We start from the raw sequence: 25,440 nt of genomic DNA, 5'->3' as shown, positions 1-25,440 counted from the left end.
TGAAAGGAAGCCATAAGAAGTCCATTTTGCAGATTGCGAGAAGCCATGTGAGGGACACAGCAAACATGTGGAAGAAGGTGCTCTGGTCAGATGAGACCAAAATTGAACTTTTTGGCCTAAAGGCAAAACGTTATGTGCGGTGGAAAACTAACACTGCACATCACCCTGAACACACCATCCCCACTGTGAAAAACATGGTGGTGGCAGCATCATGTTGTGGGGATGCTTTTGTTCAGTAGGGACAGGGAAGCTGGTCAGAGTTGATGGGAAGATGGATGGAGCCAAATACAGGGCAATCTTAGAAGAAAACCTGTTAGAGTCTGCAAAAGACTTGAGACTGGGGCGGAGGTTCACCTTCCAGCAGGACAATGACCATAAACATACAGCCAGAGCTACAATGGAATGGTTTAGATCAAAGCATATTTATGTCTTAGCCCTTGTACACACAGTCGGACATTTCGACAATCAAATCCGTCGGATTTTGTCCGTCGGATTCTGTTCGTCTGATCTTGTCCGAAACTGTTGCATACACACGGTCGGACAAAGTTGTAGAAAAATCCAATCTTTCAGAACGTGATGACGTAATTTCATTACGATGGGACTACGTTCAGGCTAGTAGCCAATAGCTTTGATGTAGGAATTTGATCTGAGCATGCGTGGCACTTTGTCCGATCGAAATTCTCTACACATGATCGGAGTATGTCCTATCGGACCAGTTGGTCGGAAAATATTTCCAACATGTTGTAAAATTTGGTCCGTTGGATATTCCGACGGAAACAGTCCGATGCATACCACACAGAGTCGGATTATCCGACAACACAGTCCGATAGGACACATTCCGATGGATTCTCCGACCGTGTGTACAAGGGCTTAGAATGGCCCAGTCAAAGTCCAGACCTAAATCCAATTTAGAAGTCGTGGCAAGACTTGAAAATTGCTGTCCATAGATGCTCTCCATCTAATCTGAAAGAGCTTGAGCTATTTTGCAAAGAAGAATGGGCAAAAATGTCACTCTCTAGGTGTACAAAGCTGGTAGAGACATCCCCAAAAAGACTTGCAGCTGTAATTGCAGTGAAAGGCGGTTCTACAAAGTATTGACTCAGGGGGGCTGAATACAAATGCACCCCACACTTTTCACATATCTATTTGTAAAAAAAAATGTTGAACACCATTTGTCATTTTCCTTCCACTTCACAATTATGTGCCACTTTGTGTTGGTCATATAAAATACCAATAGAATACATTTACTTTTTTGGTTGTAACATGACAAAATGTGTTAAATTTCCAGGGGTATGAATAATTTTTCAAGGTACTGTAAATGATAGGGACTGATAGCAATGGAGTGACCTCATCGGTATGTAGCTGATACTTTACTGTCCAATCACAGGCTGGGTGGCCTTTGACTAAACCATAAGCCTTGAACTGCAGTAGAAATAGAAGTGGTCAAAACTTGACTGTGCTGTGTGATAAAGATGACTCAACTAAAAATCGAAAACTCAAGCTGGCCATACACTAGAAATATAGAAGAGTGACAGCAGAAAAAAATCCAAGTGGACTATCGAATCTGCCCAACTTTTTCCCCCTCATTTCATTTTTTGGGGTTTTATTTTTTTTGCTTTTTTGCCTGAGTATAGATTTATGTTTCTCCCAAGCATGTTTGAATCCACTTACTGTTAATTGGCTCACAACCTCTGCTGGAAGTCTATTTCAAGCATCAACGACTCTTTCCATATAATCATCTATTTAAGATTGGTTTTGAGCTTGATGTCATGTCCCCGTGTTCTTTTTTTCATATTGAAAACACTGCCTTCCGGGACCTTATTCACCCCTTCATGTATTTAAAGATTTTAGTTATGTCCCTCCTTTCACTTCTTCCTCCGGACTGTATATATTAAGTTAATGAAATAGATTTTTAAATGAAGGTTTGTACAAATACAGAGGGTAAACTAAGTATTGAACACGTCACCATTTTTCTGGGTAAATATATTTCAAAAGGTGCTATTGACATGAAATTTTCACACGTTGGTAACAACCCATGCAATCCATACATAAAAAAAAAACAATACCAAATAAGTTCAGAAATTAAATTATGTGCATAAAAATGGAATGATACACAGAAAAAGTTATGAACACATGATGAAGGGGAGGTGCAAAAGGGGATGGAAAGCTAAGACAGCTGAAATCTATCAGTAATTAGAAAGCAATCCTACCCCATGTCAGTGCAAATTAATATCAGCTGGTTCAGTCTCAAGCGATGGCCTATAAAAAGGTGTCTCATTACCAAGGGTAAAATAAAAAAGCGCTCTCAAGACCTTCGCAACCTTATAGTTGCAAAACATACTGATGGCATTAGTTACAAAAGGATTTCTAAACTTCGAAATGTTCCAGTGAGCACTGTTGGGGCCATGATCCAGAAGTGGAAAGAACATATTTTCACCATAAACTGGCCACAATCAGGTGCTCCTTGCAAGAATTCTGACAGAGGAGTGAAAAGAATTATCAGAAGAGTTATCCAAGAGCCAAGGACTAGTGTGGAGAGCTTCATAAAGACCTGAAATTAGCAGGTACAATTATTTCACAGAAAAGAATAAGTAATGCACTCAACTGACTGAAGGAAAACCATGTTGAAGCTCCTTTAAAGTTTGCTACATTTAGACAAGCCTGTGAAATACTGGGAGAATATAGTCTGGTCGGATGAGACCAAAATTGAGCTCTTTGGATGCCATAATACACACCATGTTTGGAGGTCAAATGGAACATCACCCCAAAAACACCCCCCATATCTAACAGTGAAGTTTGGAGGTGGGAACATTACGGTGTGGGGCTGTTTTTCAGAATTCGGCACTAAACTTAATTTATTCGAAGGAAGGATGAATGGAAAAATGGAAAAAGACATTCTTGATAAAAATCTGCTGCCATCTACCAGGATGATGAAGATGAAAGGAGGGTGGACATTTTAGCAAGACAATAATCCCAACACACAAAGCCAAGGAAACTCTCAATTGGTTTCAAAGAAAGAAAATAAAGCTGCTATAATAGCCCAGCCAATCACCTGATTTGAACCCAACAGAAAATCTATGGAAAGAACTAAACATCAGAGCTCATAGAAGAGGCCCACAGAATCTTCAAGATTTGAAGACTGTTTGTGTGGAAGAATGAGCCAAAATCACACCCGATCAATGCATGCGACTAGTTTCTCCATACCGGAGGCGTCTTGAAGCTGTCATTACCAACAAAGGATTTTGTACGAAGTATTAAATACATTTCACTTAGCATGTTCAATATTTTTTCCCTGTGTCATTCCATTTATTTACACATAACTTAATTTCTGAACTTAATTGTTTTGGTTTCTTTGTATGTATGGATTGCATGGGTTGTTACCGACATGTGGTGAAAAGTTCATGTCAATAGCACCTTTAGACTGGGTTCACACTGGAGAACTCAGCGGCTCACAGCAGGAGTCCAGTGTGTCCCCCTTCACTGTTTCAGGTCCGATTTCAGCCCGAAGTTTTGGCTGAATTCGGACCTGGATCGGAGTCACAATCTCCTGCTATGCGAATGGGAAACTCACATCCAATTCGCAATAGTGTGAACCCAGCCTTAGAAATATATTTACCTAGAAAAATGGTTACATGTTCAATACTTATTTTACCCGCTGTATATTGAGGAAATTGAGGAATTTGCTTTTAACATTTGATTTTGGAATGAATGTAATTTCCCAAATGAAAATCACATTTACTGTTAAAAATTTGTTCGTATGAGAAAAAATGTTCATCCTTCAGTTTTCATTTGACCACACTAACAATGGGAAAACTCAGGGAACTAAACATTTTGATTGAAATTCCACTAGCTTAAATCTCAATTGAAAATTGAACTAAATGCAATTACAATTTTTTACAAGTAGTCGATGCGTATCTATGTCAGATATAGATTTAACTTTAAAGTATATGTGAAACTAATAATATTTTTTTTGTTCTGGATAGTGTAGGGAATGTCTTTTTCAGTTTGTGTCTCATCAGAGAAATGTATATTTTCTTCCTGTCCTAGAGATGCAACATGAAGTAAAGGCAGATCTTTTCTGAAGGAGGTAATGTCCCTTCTTAGCCCTTGTACACACGGTCGGACATTCCAACAACAAAATCCGTTAGATTTTTTCCGACAGATTTTGTCCGAAACGGGTGCTGCATACACACGGTCGGACAAAGTTGTCGGAAAATCCAATCGTTCGGAACGTGATGACGTTAGTTCGTTACGATGGAACTACGTTCGAGCTAGTAGCTAATAGTTTTGGTCTCCTAATTTGAGCTGAGCATGCGTGGCACTTGGTATGATCGAAATTCTCTACAAACGATCGGACTTTGTCCGATCGGATCATGTTGTTGGAAAATGTTATATCCAGCTCTCAAACTTTGTTGGTCGGACATTCCGACGGAAAAAGTCAGATGGAGCCCACACACGGTCGGATTATCTGACAACACGGTCCGATCGGACATTTTCCGTCTGAATTTACAACCGTGTGTACAAGGGCTTAGGCAATTTTCACCATAACAAGTTCTAACCATTGAAAGATTTCCCCTCACCTCTTGGTTTGGTGACAACTCAAATATATTGGATTTTCCATCACTGTTTGTACCAAAGAAAATGGCCACTGGGACCAATAGTGAAAAAAAATGTCCCCAGTAGAGGCATATATAGCAATAAAAGGCTGTCAGAGGTTCTTACCCTTCCACATCCAAACCCAAAACTTCAAGAAACAGAGGTAAGCACTATATATCGGTTATTGTCTGCCTCAACTCAAATGTCCTTATTCAGCCATGAAGATCGGAGAACCTTACCCCTGTACCAACGGCATCCATCATCAGCTTTTTTGTGGAACATTATCTCTACAATACCATAGAGTGCATCGTATGCCAGCAGACCAGAAATAAAATTTTGTGCATCTTCAGTACGCTGATCTGTGGGCCTGTGATGACATAGGATGTCCTCTATGGGACGCCATTCATCATAGAGAACAGCAATTTGCAGATAGACTACAAATTTGGCGCAGGAAAGCAAACACAAAGGTCCCAGATTTTCTTGACCATGATGACATATTTACAAATTAAGGCTGAAATTGCATTTTTGGCTTCCAAAATCCAATGCCAATGATCAAATGATAATGGAAAAAATCCAATGGCAATGATCAAATGATAATGAAAAAAATCCAATGGCAATGGCAACTCCACACAAAAAACATTTTCTGCATGAAATAGAAGTAGAAAACCTAGCTACGTTACTTTGTCTTTTCCTCCTTATCCTGGTCTTTGCTCTTCTTCTTGCCGAAGTCCATTATCTACACAGCCAAGGAAATCTCATGTTTTCAGCCGTACACCTGCTGGAGAACTGTGTGCTTTATTGCTACCTGTTAGATTGTATCCAGCCTTTACAGGGTGTGGTTGTTTAAGCACAGCAGTTCACCAGCTCCCCGTCTCCCACACTAAAGGAATGCCATCTATCATAGTAATTGTAGACTGAAAGGTGATTAAGTTTAAACCAAACATTGAGATGTCTCATTCTGGAAAGAAATGTACATAGCAGCTCAGCTTTTGTTCCTGCCAGTTTACCGCCACATTGTGTATATAGGCGATGGAGTAATATACTATGGTAGTTCACCTTTTCCTAGGTAGATATTAGGATTAACTAGGTACAATATGTGATTAAGGATTGTTTCTCTTGATTAGTGCCAACCATTACCATTGTGATGTTGTTCACAGTGTGTTTTCTAGTAGTAGACTTTGTGGGTTTGGCGATTTTGTATGTCTTTTGGTAATTGGGCATAGGTAGATTTAAAATGTTAAAAAATTAGACAATTTGAATTTTTATGGTATTAGGCATTATTCATTATATCGATTGTCTATTGTCTTTAACCTCTTGCCACACACAAAACGCTTAAAAGGCTACACACCACACATATGTGTGCATGGGCGGCAGAGCTTTCTGTGCAGAGAGTGTGCTTCCAGTTATCTCTCTTGGTCTCTACTATCAGGAGCCAGCAAGACCAGCTCCTGATCATATGACCAGCATGACAGCCAATCACAGTGGTTGTTGGTCAGCCCTTCCTACCCCCTGGGTGTAAAGAGCCTGCTAAAGGGACACTGGGGTTAAGCAGTTTTGGGGCTTTAACAAAGGACCTAAACTGTGGCATCTGTGCCAAGGAAAGCAGAGTACAAAGAACTAGTCACCAGTATTGTCGGTGGCTTCTCTACAGCTGATCCTTTTCCCATTACTGACCTAAATCTAAACTCTAGAAATGTTTTTTATAGCATAGTTACATTGGTCCAGCTTTGACCATACCATTCTATACCTGTAGAACTGCAGTGTGAAAGCAGAGAATTGCTGCAGTCTTCTGGGTCCTGTGCCAGTACACAGGGAGCTGCTTGCTTAGTAAGGTCATCATTCACAGGAGAGGTAGGGTGGTAATATCACAATCTCCATCTCATCCAAAGAATTCCTTGTATATAACAAAGTGTTCTGTTAATGGCAGTGGTGCCAAGTGGTGCCAAGTGGTGCCTGTGTTCGCTATGCACTAATACAGGGCCAAAAGGAAAGGAGAAAAAAAAGAGGAAATGGGGGGTGTTAGGTGTGACCTCAACAAGTCACCTATTTGTCAGGTTATGTTACCGTTTCCCAATTGTTAGTTAGAGTTCTTATCTAAGCAAAGAGACACGGAGGTATTCAGTATTTCTGCTCAGAAGTCCGTCGTAACTCTGACTCTCTCTGACTCTCTCTGACTCTTTATTACTTCTCTTTTATAGACAGAAAAGAGCAAACATCAGCAGTGTAAAAAAACAACATTTTTGCAAAGAAAAAGCAATTCTCCGGGTGTTATCAGCTGATAAGACAATCTTCTGGGCGTAGACTGCTTTTTAGGGCTGATGCGGCCTCTTCTTGATGAGTACGTGACTAAAGATGACGAGTCCTTATTTTACGGAGAAGTATAGAGAAATACAAGTATTTAGTAAGACATATTGTCAACCATTTTGTTTAGACACCCCTTAATCCTTACATTTCCCCCTTTGACATCACCCCTCCCTCTTGCCCTGGGTCCACCTGAACAAGTTCTAGTCGGCCTATATCCAGAGTACTCTCCCTGACCGCGAGTTGTCAGAGGGGTATACACCCATCCCCCTGGACAGTACCAACATCTAAAATTCAGGAAGAGTGGCTTTTCTGACAGATGGGTGATGTCAAGGATCTAAATCCACCTATCTTCACAAAAGTTCCATCTTTTCCGCATCATTTACCTTGGCTTTCTTGCAAAAGCACATAAACAACTTAAAGCATGCATAAAAGAAAAATACGAATAAGAGCACCACTATAATCGTCATTGCTGCCTTCTTAACCCAAGAGAATAACCCTGAGAAACTAAAAGTTCCACCAAACGGATCCCAGTCGCGACCAATATTTCGGGCCTTCTCTTGTAAATTCTTTACTTCCGTACGGTGTTGTGCAATGATGTCATAATAGTCAGGTACCTCAATGCTGGTGTTATGTATCCAAGTACAGCACTCATAGTCCTCAGTAGTTTCACAGAGTCCTGTCAGTGCTGCACTCATACTTTCAATTGCTAATTCATGTAATTCTAATTGTTGTCTGATGGCTCTGGTCTCCAGATTTAACTTAGTAATGTCATCAGAGTTTTTCTCCAAAACATCATTAATAATTCCTGTATAGTTATTTAGTCTTTTCATTAAGTCTATACCCCATCCTGTCCAGGACGGGAACCAAGCCCATGCCATGTCCTTCTTCAGGAATATTTCTCTTTTACTACGATACCTGAGGGGATATCTAGGGTGCATGCTAGCTTCTAATAGGTGATCACCTCGTTCATCACCTACTACTCCCATTACTGGTACTAAACTTGCGAGGTAGCACCATCCCTGAGCTCTTCTAGGTATCCAAGTATAACATTTATCCTCACAACAGATGTATATATTGTTTCCTAGAGCTACTGATCTTGAACTGATATCATTTCTATAACGAGAGGTGTATCCATAGAGGGATAAGTTGGATACTAACCACCTAACATTATTATCCACAATGTTAGTGAGGAAGTCAGATAATGTCTGGTGTGTGCTGGAATTACTGGGATAGAAGCTTCCATTTAATACGACAATGGACAAATTAAACTTGCTGTCTTGGCATTCTCCATTTCCTCCCGTTGTGTTCCCTAAGTTGAAACACCAATCAGGGGAAAAGGCGAGGCCATTTGACTTAAACATTACTGTCTCGCTGGTATTTGTTCTAATTATGTTAATGCTACTGTTAGCAAGATCAGTATAGTTTATAGGAACTGCCATCAGTGGTATACTTGCTGTGCTGGGGTGTAATTTACTACAAATCCAACATTTCTCATATCCTGACTTCTGGGCATAAGCATATTTAAACTTCAGTAATAACATTTTTTTAGAAAATCCTTCATCCTTGTGTATTTTATTCTGTGAGGTAACCAAACTATTAGCCAGAATTACTGAAACAAAAAGAATAAAAAGATACATGTTGTCATTTGCCAACTGGCTCCTTTTTACAGTGAGAAGCGTGGATCCAGGTAGGTTTCCCTTCCAATTTCACTGAGGTTGCTGTAATCAATAGCACCTGGAAAGGACCTTCAAACCTTGGTTCCAGTGTCTTTCTGGTATGTTTCTTTACATACACATAGTCTCCTGGTTGTAGATCGTGAGTACCTGTGACAGAATTAGGGTCTGGAAGAGAAGAATACACACTCTTGTGGATTTTAGTCAGACGCTGTTGCAACTGTATTACATACGTAGTTAAACTATCACATTGTAATTGCATACTTTGAGGAAAATATAAACCTAATCTAGGTGCACTTCCAAACAGTATTTCATATGGGGATAACCCTGTTTTTCCTGTTGGGGTGTACCTAATAGAGAACAAAGCTAAGGGTAGGCACTCAGGCCATGGTTTGTTCAACTCCTGCATAGCTTTTTGTATTTTCAGCTTGATTGTACCATTTACTCTTTCTACTGATCCTGAACTCTGTGGGTGGTAAGGAGTATGAAAACTTTGTTGAACCCCTAACATTGCCATCACATTTTGCATTATTTCTCCCGTGAAATGTGTCCCCCTATCTGATTATATTGTTTCTGGGAGACCAAACCTAGGTATCAGCTCAGTAATCAGTTTCTTGGCGGTGGCTTTTGCCGTAGCTGATTTCACAGGATAACTTTCTGGCCAGCCTGAAAATAGGCAGATGCACACGAGAACAAATTCAAAGGGGCCGCTCTTAGGCATTTGTATGTAGTCAATCTGCAGTCTCTGAAAGGGATATTGGGCCCGGACCTGATGTTTACGTGGGGTTTTCACTCTCTGTCCTGGGTTATTAATCAGACAGATTTGGCATGCAGCACAGTAGTTCCTTGCAGTACTACTGAATCCAGGGGCTAGCCATCCTTGGCTTACAATCCTATACATAGAATTGGAGCTGACATGAGTGGGTAAGTGGACAGCCGCTGCCATTGCGGGGTATAGAGAAGCGGGTAGACATATTTTGTCTCCTTCTCTCCATACATTGTCAAGGCCTGGTGCAGCTCCCTCCTTAACCCAACGGTCCTTCTCAATAGCCCCTGCTTGTTCCTGTAGTTCGATTAGCTGCTGCCATGTGGTTTCGGGCATACTCACCTGTACCGTGGCTAAGGTCTCAGGGCTTACTTCCCCTAGAGCTGCCTTCTTTGCAGTTAAATCTGCAAATGCGTTTCCTTTTGCCTCAGTTGTTTTTGCGCTCGTGTGTGCCGCTATCTTCATGATGGCTACTCTTATAACCTTTTGAAGATTGTTCAGGACTCTTTTGATTCCTTCACCATGTTTAACAGGTGTGCCTGCTGCTGTAAGGTAACCTCTAGCTTTCCATATGTGGCCATAATCATGTGCCACACCGTAGGCGTATGCGGAATCAGTGTAAATGTTCCCTTCTTGTCCCTCTAAGTGTTCTAGGGCTTTCTCTAGAGCGGTTAGTTCCGCTTCTTGTGCCGACATGTGTGCTGGTAGTGACTTTGCCTCAATTACCTGTGTGTCCGTTACCACAGCATAACCTGTGTGATATTTACCTTTGTCATCGGCAAATCTACTACCATCTATGTACAGTGTGTGTTCTGCATTTGCAATGGGTATGTCTGTGACATGTGGGAACCCCGTGGTTTCTTGTTCCATAAGTTGAAAACAATCGTGTTCATCAGATGTTATGTCATGAAATGAAAGTGTGTCAGAATCCTGAGTATCTTGTGCTGTATCTACACCATTATCATCATTACTCCCCCCTGTCAAATCTGTCTGTAATGGTAAAAGCTGTGCTAAGTTAAAAGAAGTGCATCGCTGAAAGGTAACATTGGGGGGTAGGAGCAAGGTGCATTGTAGACGCAGCTGCCTTGCCATTGATATGTGGTTTGGCTGGACCTGTGACAAGATGGCGTGTATGTCATGTGTGGTATGTACCACTACAGGATTGTCTAAGACAATTTCTGAGGATTTGTCAATGATAATTGACACTGCTGCAACTGCTCGTACACAGGACGGTGATCCTCTAGAGACAGGATCGAGGGCCGCCGAGAAGTATGCTACCGGCCTTTGTTTGATGTGTTGTTGTGTCAACACCCCTGTTGCGTGTCCCGTGATTTCAGCAATGTACAAATGAAATGTTTTGGTATAATCAGGGATCCCGATCGCAGGTGCCGAAATTAGTAACCTTTTTAAGGTGCTAAAAGATTCATGACCTGCTTCTGTGAGTACATAGGGTACTATTTTCAAGCAATCATATAATGGCTGCATCAGAGAACTGGCATGTGGTATCCATTGTCTACAATATGACACCATTCCCAGAAACATACGAAGTTGCTTAAAGTTGCGTGGGACATTCATTTGTCTTATGGCCTGGACTCGGTCTTCAGTGAGGTGTCGAGTACCCTGGGATATACAGTGGCCCAAAAAGACAACCTTTTTCTGACATACCTGTAACTTAGTTCTATTCACCTTGCACCCTTTTTCAGCCAGGAATTGTAACAATGATAGAGTGGCTTTTAAACAAGTATCGTTATCCGGACAACATAACAATAGGTCATCTACATATTGCAACAATACACAAGTGTCAGGTGGTTGCCATTCCCCCTATTTTTACTTTTTAAGGTTTAGTCAGTGGGGCATCGGACAAAAGACCGTCATAACCACTTATGGGTATGGTGTCACGGGACGTCATGTGTGGAGGGACTACTGAATCAGACAACAGACTGCGTGACGCTCCTGTGTCAACCAAACAAGGAATATGTTTACCTTCCACCTTCATCAACATGTGAAGCATTTTGTTCTCTGATTCAGCTAGGACTGGGGCAAGTCATGCGGTCGGATCGTCCCTATCATTGGTACGCCTCTGTCTGTAGTCCCTCGTGTCTCTGTCCGTGTTTCCTTCCTGTTCGTCTTTTATCCTTTTCCTACAGTCTCTTTTTATATGTCCCACCTTGTTGCAGTAATAACAGGTAAGAGGTTTACGGGAGGAATTCCCTCCTTCATTGACCCGGGCAACAGTGTTAACTCCCGGTGTCCTTCTGGGTTTAGTTTCTGCTAAATCAGCCTCTATGCCTTGTGCTTTCTGCAACAATGTTCCTCTGTCCCGTATGGCTCTCCATTCGGGAGTACATGCCTTCAGTTTGTCACCTATTTGGGGTACTAGTCCTTCCATAAACTGTCGATTGAAAGCCCTAATGGTGACGGGTAAGGCTAAATCTAGACCTTCGTCAGCCATCATGCTTTCCATGTTGAGGTAAAATTCTGTAACAGTCTGACCTGGGGCCTGTTTTATGGGCGCTGTCGAACCCCTTTCCTGCTGTTTCCCTTGGCAAAATTCTCGTAACTGAGCAATAAACAGGGGTCTAGAGTCTATATGACGGGGGTGTACTCCTGGCGGGTCCGTGGTAGGATCCCCTTGTGGTCTATGTGGAGCAATTTCATTCATAAATTGATTAAACATCGTTAGTGTCATTTTATGTCTACACAAATCTTCCCCATCTTGCCAAGTTGCTTCATGTGTGTCTAGTAATTGTGTCACGAATCTGCAGAATGCGGCAGGTTTTGCTACGGAATCAGGAGCATTCTGTATTAATGCCATAAGAGTGTCAGCCGACCAAGGTGTCCATGTCCTCAGAACGACTTGTCGGGTCACTGTAGGTGGCTGTCCTGCTTGACCCGCATTTGGATTATTTACTTGTATTACCCTAGTCCGACTATGGACTGGAGCTACGGGCTCTGGTCTTTGAGCGCCGCAATGCACACATTCCTGTGCCCAGTCTGGGTTCTGGGTACCGCATACTCGGCATACCCATCCTCTTCCTCTTAAGGAAGGATAAAGTTTTGGTCTTTCATTACCTGGTGTGGTGGTGTTATAAGGAGGTGGAGTATCTCCCGTATTTACCCTATCGCCGGGAGCAGAAGGAAGACTTTTGTGTCGGACCTTCATATCCCATCCACCCTTTTCCTGACAATACTCCCATCCCTCCTCTTCAGCCCTGTTGGAAACCTTAATTAAACATTGTATTTGTGATACCCATCTGTTCTGCAGGACCTCTCCCTGTCTGTCTCTCTTTATATTCTCCCAACCTTCTACACTTAGCCCATTTTCTCCATCCATCCCCAATTTCTTGAGAATCCTATTCGTGCCCTGTGCCTTATCCTTCCCATACAACATTGTAATTATGTCTTTAACAGCATAACATTTCTGAGATTCCTCCTGGGGTTTACCATGTGTCTGGCCCATTTTGACAGTCCTGCCTAGGTGGCGTTTGGATCACTTACTAAGTGTCTCGTTGCCTTCTCCTCCTAGGGTGCCAAAATACTAAAAACCTCTCCTGGATGAGATTTCTGAAATCGAATTACCTTATATGCTAGCCAACTGACAAATATTATGACCAGACTGACGGCTACAACATATACAAGCATTCCCTTTTGGTGGCCAAACACATATGACTAGGTCTCCGGGACTTTGTGGAGACCTTTATTCCCTTCCCATTACCATGGAATCTCTCAGCATTCGTTTCTTATTCCTGCTTTATTGAGGCAGTCAGGACTTATACTTTCAACCCGTTTTTAGGCTCATGAATCAAAAAGCGTATATCAAACTTAAGTGTCGGACCCCCAAAGTACTCTTACGAGTTAAGGGCGCATTCCGTTACCCATTGGGATGATATATGTTTCAATTCACACCATACAAACAGGGCTTATTTCATTCACAACAGACAGATGACAAGTAGACAGACAAGAAACAACGGTAACATAAGCCAAAATATTAAGTTCAAGACCCGCTTACTACAGAGGTTGGTGTTTACCTGAAGAACAATTCAGACAGATCAGGTGGGCACAAATCTAAGAAGCACAGAGTTTATAAGAAAATAAAGCTTTTCTTACCTGCGCAGGATTTGTCTGTGGTTCTTGATGTGCCCGACCATTTCGTTCCGTCCTTATGTTCGTTCGCCTCTTGTAGTTTCTTTCTGCAGGTCCCTTGTTCGCGGCGCCAGAAATGTTAGGTGTGACCTCAACAAGTCACCTATTTGTCAGGTTATGTTACCGTTTCCCAATTGTTAGTTAGAGTTCTTATCTAAGCAAAGAGACACGGAGGTATTCAGTATTTCTGCTCAGAAGTCCGTCGTAACTCTGACTCTCTCTGACTCTCTCTGACTCTTTATTACTTCTCTTTTATAGACAGAAAAGAGCAAACATCAGCAGTGTAAAAAAACAACATTTTTGCAAAGAAAAAGCAATTCTCCGGGTGTTATCAGCTGATAAGACAATCTTCTGGGCGTAGACTGCTTTTTAGGGCTGATGCGGCCTCTTCTTGATGAGTACGTGACTAAAGATGACGAGTCCTTATTTTACTGAGAAGTATAGAGAAATACAAGTATTTAGTAAGACATATTGTCAACCATTTTGTTTAGACACCCCTTAATCCTTACAGGGGGATGGGGTGGGGAGATAAGGAAGGAAAAAGGGGACTCCCTTAGGAACTGTCTGGCAAGAATAGAACCAGATTGCATTAGTCCTGAATGAGGTTCATGAGCTTGGGAGGTTTTCTAAACATCTTACTAGTGGCCCACACACACACTATAATACCAAAAGTATTGTGACGCCTGCCTTTACACACACATGAACTGTAATGGCATCCCAGTTTTAGTCCCTAGGGTCCAATATTGAGTTGGCCCACCCTTTGCAGCTATAACAGTTTCATATCTTCTGGGAAGGCTGTCCACAAGGTTTAGGAGTGTGTCTATGGAAATGTTTGACCATTCTTCCAGAAACACATTTGTGAGGTCAGGCACTGATGTGGACAAGAAGGCCTGGCTTGCAGTCTCCGCTCTTGGGGTGGAGGACCTTGACTGGCCTGCACAGAGTCCTGACCTCAACCTGGTAGAACACCTTTGGAATGAATTAGAGTGGAGACTGCAAGCCAGGCCTTCTCGTCTACATCAGTGCCTGACCTCACAAATGGGCTTATGAAAGAATGGTCAAACATTCCCAAAGACACACCCTTAAACCTTGTGGACAGCCTTCCCAGAAGAGTTGAAGCTGTTATAGCTACAAAGGGTGGGCCAACTCAATAATGAACCCTATGGACTAAGACTGAGATGCCCTTTAAGGAGGAAGTAAACCCTGATGAGTTTACTTCCTCTTTGATTCCCTGCAAAGGTAAAGCATAATGCATAGTAGTCCATTATGTGTCACTTACCTGACACAGGAGCCAGCGAAGTCATCGCTGTCCCCTGTAGTCCGGAGCATCCATCTTCTCGGTGGGTCTCGCTGCTCCGCCGCTGTCATTTGACAAAGCCGCGATGACGTCACTCCCGCGCATGCACACGGGAGCCGCCACTCGCGGCATATCGCCGTTGACAGCAGTGCCTGTATTTTGGCAAATATCTCCTAAACTGTGTAGGTTTAGGAGATATTTCTTGGACCTACAGGTAAGCCTTATGCCGCGTACACACGGGCCGACTGTATGGCGTACTTAGTCCGTCGAAACACATTTCAGCGGACAGTCTTCTCGTGTGTGGGCTTCAGCGGACTTTTTCAGCGTGCAGTCTGGCGTACCAAGTATTTCGGATTTTTCGAAATTCTGTCCGTCATACTTTGGTTTCAGCGGACAATCCGCTCGTCAGTAGGCTAGTTCGACGGACTAAGAATGGCGCATGCCCAGAAAGGATTTACACGGCGGAAGGGTGCTTTGCTGTGTATTGGACTTCCTATTTCTAGTCCCGTCGTACGTGCTGTACACGTCATCGCGCAAGCTTTCAACAGACTGTTTGTGCATCCGTGTGTGGTCAAGTCCGTTCAGTCGAAAGTATGACGGACTGTCCGTCGGATTGTATGACGGACTAAGTACGCCATACAGTCCGCCCGTGTGTACGCGGCATAAATCTAGGTTTACCTGTAGGTCACAGTGGTTTGTAAGGGTTTACAACCACTTTAAGTTCATGTGAGCTGAGAATCTGTTGAAAGACTTGAAAACTGAAGTTCATTGACAGTCCCCCATTAAACTTGATAGAGCTGGAGCTGAATTGAAGAATTAAAAATTTAGGTATTTTGCGGGCAGGATTTGCCTCTGCTTGCGAATTATTTTCAGGGAGGACCAAAATAAATTTGAGGCACTGGACTCAGACTGAGCTTTCTTCAAATAGTGGATGGTAGTAGCTTTCATTGGCTTGACTTAGATCACGCAAAAAAAAAACACAAAGCTGGGGGACAATTGCACCAGGTGGATGGCACCCAATGTGAGAATCCAAATGAGAAAAAGTTTGAGCACTAGACAATCACATCAAATGTCTATATAGCTTTAGGCCAGGTTTACATATATGCAAATTAGATGAAGGTTTCCCCGCATCCAATTGGCATGACAAGCGAGTGTGACCGGCTCTCAATGGAACTGGTTCACACAAGTCCGGATTAAAAAAGGGTCCTGTGCGTCTTTGGCTCAGGTGCAGGTGCAAATTCATGCAAAAAATCAGGCATAATTCACACCTAAACCTGTGAACAGGGACGCACCGGACCCCAGGCACAAAACCACTGTTGCATATGTGTGAAGCCAGTATCACTCTTGACTATGAGGTGAGAATAGGTAGACAAGCGGTAACCAACACATTTTGGAGGCCAAAGTATCCCCTCTTCATCAGAGCTATAACAAAAATCTTAAAATAGATAATCAATAATACATATACAACAATACATAATACAACATAATTAATAAATAAATAACTATTTTGTGTGTGTAGCTTAAAACTACCAGTGCCAGTATGTATAAGCCCTTGTTATATTTTAATTGCTTCTGTAAAGTTACTGCGCAGACTGCTTACATTTATTTCCCTTTTGCCGAGGTCTGCAATAAACCTATCAACAGACCACCCTCTATCTGCATGAGATTTTTATTGCTTGTTGCCTATTCCTTCTAGCACGCCATTAAAAACCATGGGCTAATATTTCCTACGCAAGGAGAACATGGAATGGTGATGTATATCAAAAAGCAACAAAGAAAAATTCCCAGCTCAATTACCAGCCAGCATGCAAAAAAATGTATTGATTCTAACAGTTCATGTTACAAACAAGGGGTTTAGCTTACACACATTTGTATGCAAACGAATGTGTGCAAACTAAACAAATGAGTGCAAACTAAACCCCTTGTTTTTAACGTGAGCTGTTAACAGGGTCAATTCGGTTTGTTATAAGCTGGCTGGTAAGTGAGCTGGGAATTTTTGTTTGTTGTTTTCTTGGCTTGTCATAGCAACACAAAAAAAGTCAGATTATGGCCAGTTTAGAAGATCATATTTTGTTATTCCAGGTCAGACCGTTAGCAGGGACATAACAGCTATCAAAGTCTTATGTTCTTATGTTCTATAATGCCAACATAGCAAGCAAGGATTACAGCTGAATCCTTTCCAGAGAAAGTAAAAATCCTTCCCTGCAGTGGGGCTGTCCCTAAACTGCAAAGGTTAATGTTCATTTATATCTAGGGGACCAGGAAAAACTGGTTTTACTTATTTGATCCTCTACTCCACCAGGTTCCTCTGCAAATCCGGTCCCTGCAGCTCCTACTCCCCCATGCTTAATTGGTCAGAGGCTCCGGACATGATCAGACTGAGGGAGGGCCCACAGCTCTTCCTTGGGCATGAAGATGCCAAGGACCAATCCACTGCCAGAGCAGTAGGGGAGCACTGTCTGCCAAGGAAGCAGAGGATCTGGTTAGTTATACCTAAACAAGCATTGGAAGACTGGTCCCTACGGCTTCTTCTCCCCTATTTTCCATTGGTCAGATGCCCCTGCCATCATCAAGACTGATGGAGGGTGCTGCCTTGGACATGAGGATGCCAAGGAGCAGTCTACTGCCGAAGCATAGGGGAGGACTGTATTCTGGGGGAACAAAGGATCTGGTAAGTTGAACCCAAATGAGCACAGCAAGACTGGTCCCTGTAGCTTCTTCTCCCCTATGCTTCCTGAATCAGGTGCCTCTGGCATCATCAAGGAGGGTCTACGTTTTGGATGATGTCACCTGCCTCCATTCTGTTAGGCTGAAGCAACACAGAGCTCCGTCTTGTATTTATGACCCTGTGTATTTCGTTTTAAATGTGGGTGTTATATTTTATCCTTAATAAAGCTTGAGAAGTTTATAGCAGAGAGCACTTAGCCCTTGTACACACGGTCGGACATTCTGCCAACCAATTCCGTTGGATTTTGTCTGACGGATTTTGTCCAACGGATTGTGTCCGCATGCCGGTCAGACCAAGTTGTTGGAAAATCCGATCGTTCAGAACGTGATGACGTTATTTCGTTACGACGGGACTACTAGTAGCCAATAGCTTTGGTGTAGGAATTTGATCTGAGCATGCGTGGCACTTTGTCCGATCAAAATTCTCTACACATGATCGGAGTATGTCCGATCGGACCAGTTTGTCGGAAAATATTTCCAACAAGTTGAAAAATTGGGTCCGACGGAAACAGTCCAATGCATACCACACACAGTCGAATTATCTGACAAAACGGTCCGATAGGACACATTCCGTCGGAATCTCCGACCGTGTGTACAAGGGCTTAGATCTGTTTTTATTTCACATGTGCATGGTGATTTTCCGGAGGTTGCTGGACCCATCGCTGGTCTTCCCTTTACCACAATTAAGGGGGACGTGCGCTAATGACTTCCTGTTGGTTCAGGGGTCCATCCATTAAGGTGAGCAAGGATACTCGTTGGTGGTGGGATTGTCACCTATGCCCTGCCTTTGGATCTCTGTTTCCCCACATGGATGTATCTGCTGCTTTCTGGGCTTTGTGGCTCTTTTTAAGAAATGTTTGAACTTCTATTTATTATTTTTGATTTGTCTTCTTTTGGATTGGTTTTTCTATTTGTGTTGCACTTCATTTCTGTATTGATGGAGGGCCCTGCCTTAGACATGAGGATGCTAAGGAACAATCCACTGCTGGAGTATAAGAGAACACCATCTGCCAGGGGAATGGCAGATCTGGTAAGGTAAACCTTAACAAGGACTGCATGACTTTTTCCCAAAGTGTCTTCTTTCCTATGCTTCCTCAATCAGATGCCCCTGACATCATCAAGACTGAGGAGGGCCCTGCCTTAGACATGATGATGCCACGGAACAGCTGTTGGAGCATAGGGGAACACAGTCTGTCGGGGGAATGGTGGATCGTTTAAGTCAAATCTAAACAAGTACCGCATGACCAGACTCATATCTTCTTCTCCCATATTCTCGGTCGGATGCCCCAGACATAATCAAGACTGATGGAGGACCCATAGCTCTGCCTTGGACATGAAGACGCCAATGAGCATTCCACTGCAGGAGAATAGGAAAGCACCATCTGCCAGGGGAGTGGAGGGTCTGGTAAGGTAAACCTAAAGGAGCACTGCAAGGCTGTTCCCGGTAGCTGCTTCTCCAATATGCTCCATCAGTCAGATTCCTCAGACATCATCAAGACCAATGTAGGGTCTAAAGCCTTGCTTTGAACATGAGCATGCCATGGAAATCTACAGCTGGAGCACATCTGACAAGGGAACAGAGAATCTGGTATTTAAACCTAAACAAGCAATGCAAGACCAGCCCCCACATCTTCCTCTCCCTTGTGCTCCCTTAGTCAGATGCTCCTGAAATGAAAAATATTGTATTACCCATTAGTCCTGCATTGGATGCAAGGACATAGTGGAACAGTCCACTGCCAGAGCATGTGGGAGCACGGCCTGCCAAGGGAGTGGGAAATCTAGCAAGTTAACCCAAATTAACATTTATCTTGCACTATGGGGGCAGCTCCACCACAAAAAAAGAATCTGTACTTTTCCCAGAGTTGGGCTTTAAACTGGAAATCTATTGTAGTAGGCAATGGAGACCCCCAATGAGACATTTTCTTCTTTGTCTCATGCTGCTCCTGGTTTTATGTTATTAAACAGGAAAGTGACGGGTACATAGAGTTGTCAGGCAGATATATAGAGGTGGCAAAGGATTTGATGGCCCTTGTCACTGACAGAGAGAATACAAGTGACAGTTGGAAGAGTGAGAAGAGTAATGGCTATGGAGAAACATTTCTCTGACATGCCCTATTCATCGTGTTGCCAACGCTAACGTCCGTCATATGTTCAGGCTGTCTGATCACAGTAAATCACGTTGATGCTTTTATGCTATGGAGGCATCAGTCTTTGAAGGACCACAAATCAGAAAATTTCCAATTTCAAATATTTGACTAATGTAGGTAACATTTACTATTTTAAAGGCCGGCACATCTGTACATAAGAATGAGATTCAGTGTGTGTGTGTGTGTGTGTGTGTGTGTGTGTGTGTGTGTGTGTGTGTGTGTGTGTGTGTGTGTGTGTGTGTGTGTGTGTGTGTGTGTGTGTGTGTGTGTGTGTGTGTGTGTGTGTGTGTGTGTGTGTGTGTGTGTGTGTGTGTGTGCTGACTTTCCTAACAAAGTTGTTTTTACTTTTTTTTTATGAAATCTGGTTGCAAAAAGTCAATGGGAATGCAGCAAAAAATTATAAAAACAGAGGATGAGAAAAAAAAAGAATGGGAAGAGGGAGGAAGGTAAGGATGCAAGAAAAAAGAAAGAAGACATAAGGAGAGGAAGGATAGAGAAAGACAACGGAAGAAAGGAAATTAGGAAAGTGAGAGAGATGTAAGAAGGTGGAAAAGAAGGGGGTGAGAAGGATGGAATCATAAAAGTAAAAAAAGAAAAAAGGAAGAGAGTGGGAGGGAAAGAAAGAAAAGAGGGAGAGAGAGAGAGAGAGAGAGAGAGGAAGGGAGCTGGGATGGAAGGGAGAGAGAAGGGAAGATGGCGTGCACAGGGTGGAAGGAAGGGAGTGAGTGAGAAGGGAATAAGAATGGAAGGAAGAACAGAAGAAAGCGATAAAGATAGAGGGGAGAAGGAGGGAACATAAGAGAGAAGGCAGGAGGTGATATGGTAGAGAGAGGGAGGGTATAGATGAGTGAAGGGTGTAGGGAAAAGAGTGAGAATGGAAAAAGAATGGAAGGAGAGAGAGAAGGAAGGGATGAATAATGAGGGGGAAGAGGAAAGTTAGAAAGGTGAGAAAGGGAGAGAAGTGGGAAAGAAGACAGATGAGAGGGAGAGAGAGTTGGTTGTTTACTGGCTTTCAATCAGCAGTATGCGTAGCCAAGGAGGTATATCAGGGGACAGGAGGAGTTTTTACCAAATCAGACATCACATATGAGAGATTTTGATAAAGTTTTCCTTTTTGGGCAATTTTTGGTTTTATTTTTAATATAGCAAGGGGGGGATTTAAGGTTGAGGGGAGCTCTGAACTGGGGGAGGGGTATCATTTTTGGTTGTAAAGTGGCCTGTGAAATATGCACGCCTGAACCCTGCACTCTGTATGTAGCGCACTCCTGAATCCTGTACTCTGTATGTAGCGCACTCCTGAATCCTGCACTCTGTATGTAGCGCACTCCTGAATCCTGCACTCTGTATGTAGCGCACTCCTGAATCCTGCACTCTGTATGTAGCGCACGCCTGAATCCTGCACTCTGTATGTAGCGCACTCCTGAATCCTGCACTCTGTATGTAGCGCACGCCTGAATCCTGCACTCTGTATGTAGCGCACTCCTGAATCCTGTACTCTGTATGTAGCGCACTCCTGAATCCTGCACTCTGTATGTAGCGCACTCCTGAATCCTGCACTCTGTATGTAGCGCACTCCTGAATCCTGCACTCTGTACAAAACAGGCTCCTGAATTCTGCATTCTGTGCTCATATCCACATAGATTATATATTTATATATGTAAACCGATCAGCCATAACATTATGACCAACTACCATAACATGACCATGACCAGGTCCCCCTTTCACTGCCAAAAACATCCCTGACCCATTGAGGCACGGACTCAGGGACTCCACTAGACCTCTGAAGACATGCTGTTGTTTCTGGCACCAAGCCAGATCCTTTAATTCCCCTAAGTAACATGGAGCCTCCATGGATCTGACTTGTTTTACAAGCACATTTCACAGATGTTCGATTGATTTGAGATCTGGATATCTTGGAGGACAAGTTAACACCACCTAGACACCTTCTTCCCTTCCTCCGTGGTTCAGTTCTGATGCTCTAGTGCCCATTGTAGGTGCTTTTGGCATTGGACATAGGTCAGCAGGTGCACCCTGATCCATCTGTGGCTACACAGCTCCATAAGCAACAAACTGCGATGCTCTGTGTTTTCTGACACCTTTCTATCAGAACCAACATTAACTTTTTCAGCAATCTGAGCTCCAATATCGCTTCTATTGGATCGGACTACATAGGCCAACCTTATCTCCTCTTGTGCATCAACGAGCCTTAGCTGCCTATGAACCTGTGGGAACAGAGGGGCGTCAGACTGAGTGCAGTATAAATCATATATTTAATAAAAACAAGTAGTAACTCACAGGTTAAATTAGATGAGTTCAGTATGTGGTGAAAATCGCCAGTCCTGGAGTCTCATAAAAGTCTTCCCTTTGCAGCCTGGGGCACTGGTGTGATCTTACAGGAATCCAGAGAATGCTGGGAACCAGGAAGCAGGAAACAAGAAGCAGCTGGTCGTGACTTCACAGGAACAGGAAATGTGATTATTACTTGTTACTACTTGTTTTTATTAAATATATGATTTATACTGCACTCAGTCTGGCGCCCCTCTGTTCCCATTTCTACACAGAGCTCATCGCTTCACTCTAGGGGAGCTGCCTCCAGGTGCTAATCATACAAGATCTCGGATGATTTATGGACATTATGTTTTAACAAATGTTTTAATATTATGTGTGCTTATTCACACACATTTTATGTATACCTATATTCCAGTTGCTATATAATTTTATGTTATCACCATATCTAGCGCCGCTGTTCACCCCTGTTTTTACTGCCTATGAACCTGTCGCTGGTTTGCCGATTTTCCTTCCTTGGACCACTTTTGTTAGGGTCCTGACCACTGCAGACCGGGAACATCCCACAAGAGCTGCAGTTTTGGGGAAGCTCTGACCCAGTCGTCTAGACCTTGTAATTTGGCCCTTGTTAAAGTCACTCAAATCCTTATGCTTGCCCATTTTTTTCTGCTTTCAACATATCAACTTCAAAGACAACATGTTCACTTGCTGCAGTCCAGATGTCACGGTTATAAGATAACGTTATTTACTTTACCTGTCAGTGGTCATAATGTTGTGGCTGATCAGTGTATACGTGCATTACACAGGCAGCAAAAGGTTAATACAGATGTTCAGCGACAGAAGCGCCATTTTAATACAAAAAACGTTTTTAATGTTAAAAGGTAAAACTAGAGTCAAAATGGTTATACTGAATAATGGTTTCATCTTATGTATGGCCATAACAGCAAACAATGCTTCTGACTATGAACGTCACTTCTAAAGATCAGGATAATTTTGTCCTTTGTAACAAGTGAAGACTCGGTGCTCAGATGACTACCTTCATAATGAACATCTGCTTGCCTTTCGTTCTTTCAATGTATCTGCCTATCTGTAGCAACTCTACAACCAAAAACGTAATATATTTTATTGGGATTTTATGTGATAGACCAACACAAAGTGGCACATAATTGTGTAATGGAAAGAAAATGATAAATTGTTTTAAAATTCTTTTACAAATAAATATCAGAAAAGTGTGCGGTGCATTTGTATTCAGCCCCATTTACTCTGATACCCCTTACTAAAATATAGTGGAACCAATTGCCCTCAGAAGTCACCTAATTAGTAAATAGAGTCCACCTGTGTGTAATTTAAGCTCAGTATAAATACAGCTGTTCTGTGAAGCCCTCAGAGGTTTGTTAGAGAACCTTAGTGAACAAACAGCATCATGAAGGCCAATGAGCACACCAGACAGGTCAGGGATAAAGTTGTGGAGAAGTTTAAAGCAGGATTAGTGGTAAATGGTTTTTCCTGCGCTGCTCACTAGTGAGAACTACTTAATTGAATAGCTGCATACACCGATATGGACCACACCATGTCCAATAGGAAGAATTTATGGGGGAAGTTGGTGTCGCGCTATTCTTACTATGTTGTAGGAGAGGGGCTATTACACCTTCTGCTCTATCTAATAAAAATAACCCTCAAATAGTTTATAGGGTAAATATAATATTTGAGTCTGCAATCAACTCTCGAGGGTTCTATCTGATTAAAACATAAATCTAGTGTGGATATTTAATAAAGGAAATATCATAAAATCAGGTGCCAGAAAAATAAGGATAGTAAAATCCACTATGAGAATCTGTAAACCCACCTGCAGAGGTACTAACCCCCAATAATGCTGGGTGTATGCGAATTCCCAAAGGCTGTATTAGTATTAAATATTATCACATTGAAATTCAAAGGAAACAAAAAAAGTCAAAAACAATATATATAGACAATAAACGAATATACATAAATAAACACACTACAGAGGCGGTCTAAGTATGTATATGACACTATAAGTGTTAAAGTGTTTTGTGTTTCAATAACATTAATATCCCGTGAAAGAAGATACCAAGTGCTCATATGGTGGGTGCAGCTGCTTCAATCAACTAGACAAATCCCGAGACTTTCTACTTACATGCTATATTGCCTAGTATTGGCTAATAATGTAAACAATAGTGGTATATAGCAGCATTCAAAATAAATAAATAAAGTGCCAAAAATAAATATAAAGTGCAAAGTGACAGATTGCAAACACCCTACAGAGGTGTTAACACACAAAAGTATTAGATGATCCTAAAGATATATTAATGTGAAATATTAAGTATCAAACTCAAAATAGAAGTCCCATAAAATGATCTACATAAAAAAATATATCAAATATTTTAAAAAGGAAAATTGAAACAAAAGTGAATGCACTCCAAAGACAAATTGTATATGTGAAAACTTCAATGGTGAGTATAAAATGGTCCAATGTGCTGATCATAAACTGAAAAACATCTGATATGTTAAAAATATTAATAAAAGTCCAAAAAATATCCGTTATAAATGATATGAAAAAATATATAAATAAACACACTACAGAGCCAGTGAAAAACAGGGGTGTGTTAAAAAATGTAAAATAGAAACCAAAGTTCAAATAAAAGGAAGGGGAAGAGCGTCCCTAAAGTGCACGTGCTTTTCTGTGATAACAAATGTGCATGCGAATCCAGTAACCACTTCCCAGTGTTCTCTTCACTGTGTCCGCACACTTAAGTAAGTAATGGCCCCTTACCTCAAGGCAAGGGGACAGGAGCGTATAAATGAGGGTCCCTTTAAGGCTCCTCTTTCTGGATCCACACTTTTCTTTCACTTTCTTTATACAAACACATATGGTAAGAGGATGGTCACAGCACAGGTGCAGGTCCCTTTAAGGCTCCTCTCTCCAGCTCTACTCTCCTTTAATTTATCTCCATAGAGCCCATTTAAATCAGAGAAAGCAAACCATAGTGTAGTAGGTTTTTTAAAAATATCCAATTTTATTAACAATAAGCATAAGGTACTCATAAAAGAGGTCTCTTTAAAACAGCATATATCCAACGAGCAGCGAACTCGTGTGATGAAAATCAGCATAAAGCGTCCTTCCCTGTCCCTACGCGTGACGTCACACCTCGTGACTTCATCAGGGGATGCTGGGAAAGGACGTAATTTACATATAAATAGTCTCTCAATGAGTAAATAAATATTTTGTCGGACATTTTGTGTTATACCAATACACATGTCTATGGCCGCCATTTTCTTGAAGCCTGGTCTCAGTATATCACTATACTCCTTAATGCGTACCCTAAGGGGCCGTTTCGTTCGACCCACATATTGTAAGCCACAACTACATTTTAACACATACACTGCTCCCTCTGTATTGCAGCAGATGACATTTTTTATTTTATATGTGTCTCCTGCAAACTTCTTTTCTTTTGGGTATTTTGTTCTCGTACAGGCATAACA

The 25,440-nt window shown here is 42.1% G+C and overlaps 1 protein-coding gene across 2 annotated transcripts in view; it reads right to left on the bottom strand.

Annotated features, from left to right (window-relative positions):
* FER1L6 (fer-1 like family member 6) overlaps positions 1-5,416 on the bottom strand; it is a 276,448-nt gene extending 271,032 nt beyond the window's left edge. For both annotated transcript variants that reach the window (XM_077493299.1, XM_077493300.1), the window contains exon 1: positions 5,277-5,416. In XM_077493299.1, the coding sequence (XP_077349425.1) occupies positions 5,277-5,329 (53 nt within the window). In that variant the 5' untranslated portion in view covers positions 5,330-5,416. The remainder of the gene's footprint in view (positions 1-5,276) is intronic.
* Between the last annotated feature and the right edge of the window lie 20,024 nt (positions 5,417-25,440).

This window comes from Lithobates pipiens, unplaced genomic scaffold (assembly GCF_037356315.1).
Source record: "Lithobates pipiens isolate NorthernLeopardFrog02 unplaced genomic scaffold, aLitPip1_a1.2 Scaffold_19, whole genome shotgun sequence".
NCBI lineage: Eukaryota > Metazoa > Chordata > Amphibia > Anura > Ranidae > Lithobates > Lithobates pipiens.
Note: the sequence above shows the minus strand (reverse complement) of the source record. Positions and strands in the feature narration are given on the sequence as shown.